The 2,691-nt window shown below is 35.9% G+C and overlaps 1 protein-coding gene across 1 annotated transcript in view; it reads left to right on the top strand.

Annotated features, from left to right (window-relative positions):
• The window catches only part of NPHP3 (nephronophthisis 3 (adolescent)), a 35,590-nt gene that overhangs the window by 23,694 nt on the left and 9,205 nt on the right, over positions 1-2,691 (top strand). The window contains exons 18-19 of the mRNA XM_015568071.1: positions 842-936; positions 1,485-1,607. Coding sequence (XP_015423557.1) covers positions 842-936; positions 1,485-1,607 — 218 coding nt within the window. The remainder of the gene's footprint in view (positions 1-841; positions 937-1,484; positions 1,608-2,691) is intronic.

Below are 2,691 nucleotides of genomic sequence, written 5' to 3'. Positions count from 1 at the left end.
AACCGGCTCTTCAATATCTCCTGAGGGGTCCAAGATTGCAAGAGGCTCAGGCCAAGCTGAGGGGCCCCTCCAGTGCACGATTGGGGCTGGGGAGGGATGCAGGAAGACTCCGGGGCATGTCCAGCCTGTCTCACTCAGTCCTGATAGGCCAGACCCCAGCAGCAAGCTAACCTACCAGTCAGAGCATGTGCCCTCTGTTGGTCAGTGCACGTCATAGCAACTGGTCCACCAGTTGACTCTCTGCCCCCTGGGGGTCAGTGCACATCATAGTAAGCAGTTGAGTGGCCTCACCATATCATTAGCATATTACACTTTGATTGGTTGAATGGATGGCCAGAGACCGGACACTGAGCATATTAGGCTTTTATTATATAGGATATATATACACATACAAATGGAAATGAAGTCTTTCATTTGGGTATGCTGTATTGTATTTGTAGGTGTGAAATGTTTATAACTCTACAGGCTTATCTTTCTCCTTTATTGTTATTCTTTTTAGTACTTCTTAAATCCACATCTTTAAGACTTTTTTTTTATTGAAGTAAAATTGACATACAGCATTATATAAGTTTTAGGTATACAACATAATGATATACATTTCTGAGATTTTAATGTATGTAATTAAATAAAAGTTTGAAATAAATTGCATTTTGAGTTCTTAAAATATTAGTACAGGAATTTTTATTCTCATATCAGTTTATCACATAAATCCATCCTGAATTTTAAAATATTCTAATGCCATTTCTATTATACAACAGTAAGATTGAAATGATTATAAATTCTGTTTTAGAAATCTATAGTACAAAAAATAAACTGCAGTATTTTTTCTTTTTCTCCCTAGGCTTGGGAAACAGTGAGACTGGAGTACATGGAAGATGCCACCATTATTTCTTCTTATAGGCAGAAGCTAATCGACTACTTCACCATGCAGCTAAGGTATTAGAAATACCCAGATTGTACTCCTGTGACTTCTGTTACCCCCATTACCTCTGTGTCCTTATTTCTCTTTCTTAACTTATAACTTAATGTATAACATTTAATTATTACAAAAAAAGATTAAATTCTCTCCCTATCTTGTTAATGTCAAAAGGACAAAAGATAATTCCATAAGTCTTTTAACACTACTAGTATACAAAAGATGTAAGCTTAAGTAAAATCAATTTAGGATCACTTTATTACTTTTATTTTATTCCAGTTAAATAGTTGTAAAATATGAGTGTCTGTGTATACCTTTGTGTCCATTTGGGTCCATTGAGGGGTTTTTTAAAATAATTCAATTTTAGGAAAATACCTTTAGAGTTTGTTTGGTGTCTCTGATTACAACTATTTATTTTCTTGGTTAGATTGGTAAAGTTTCTGGTTTTAACAATTGAAGCGTCAGAGACATATGTTAGATACAGTTTTCTTCAGCATCTGTCTGAAGCTTTTGGAAGCGATGTCATGGCAGGAAGGTACTGTTGAGTATTGTCCCTTCTCTTCTACAGTCAGGACCCAGTGACCTGGAGAAGCGCAGATGAGCTCCCATGGCTTTTTCAGCAGCAGGGAAGTAAACAGAGGTTGCACGATTGTCTTCTCAATCTCTTTGTGTCTCAAAACCTTTATAAAAGGTAAGAAACTTATGTGTAGAACATCCTTCCCCAGAAAAACATATTGAAACAGTTGTTCTGCTTAACAAAGAAAAATATAATTTTTAACTTAAAAATTAGTCCAATTTCAGTGCTACTTAAAATATAAAACAGTGTGGGAGGAATGTAAGACAATTTGCAAATTACCATGAGATTTACTTTTTTCCAAGAGAAAAAAGCAAAAAGACAGAATGTGGCTGCTTCATAAAATCAGAGCTAGAATGATCTGAGAGCTTCACACCCCATCTTGCATTTAAGCAGGTTTGACTCTGAGTCACCTAGAGAGGTGTGGTTACGATACCTGACTCTCAGGGCCTTCAGAGACCTCAACGTGTATCTGAGCTCTACAGAGAATCTGACTGGTGTTGAGTTTAAAGAAAGGATTACCCTTTAAAAATAAATATATTGTTTTGTCTTTTCTGGTATATTTGAATTTGCCTGTGTCAGAACCACACCTTATGAACCAAGCTACTGACCTGCTAAGTCTCATGAGGGGATTTTTCTGTCTCACTTAGAAATTTCAAAATTTCTCATAACAGCTGCATAATTTTTTTGTTCCTGAGTGAACTCTCAAGTTTCTTTGTTGTACCTTGTAACTTATTTCTCATCTTCATTCCAATTTTTCATGATTCCTTTGAAATCAGTTTCATTCTTTAGTTTACCAGCTCTCCTTGTTAATATCATCTACAGATAATTAAGCTTACTTTTATTTAATTCCATGATGAAAATACAAAGTAGATATCCTATGACAGTTTGCCTATGTTTCAGTAGTTTCTTCTGTTCTAGTTTCCATCACTTAAAATAGGTTTTTGGATGAACCCAAATTGATTACATATCAGGAAGTGTCTAAAAGAAATTCTAATACATTGCTGTTGATGAGTAACCATAATGATGTTATTAGTAACAATCCACACTATGGAGTATTTCAGCCGTGGGCAAACTACGGCCCACGGGCCGGATCCGTCCTGTTTGAAATAAATAAAACTAAAAAAAAAAAAAGACCATACCCTTTTATGTAATGACTAGAGGCCTGGTGCACAAAATTTGTGCATGGGGGGGTGTGTCC

Source organism: Myotis davidii, unplaced genomic scaffold (assembly GCF_000327345.1).
Source record: "Myotis davidii unplaced genomic scaffold, ASM32734v1 scaffold962, whole genome shotgun sequence".
Classification (NCBI taxonomy): domain Eukaryota; kingdom Metazoa; phylum Chordata; class Mammalia; order Chiroptera; family Vespertilionidae; genus Myotis; species Myotis davidii.
This window is presented reverse-complemented; position numbering and strand designations above follow the sequence as displayed.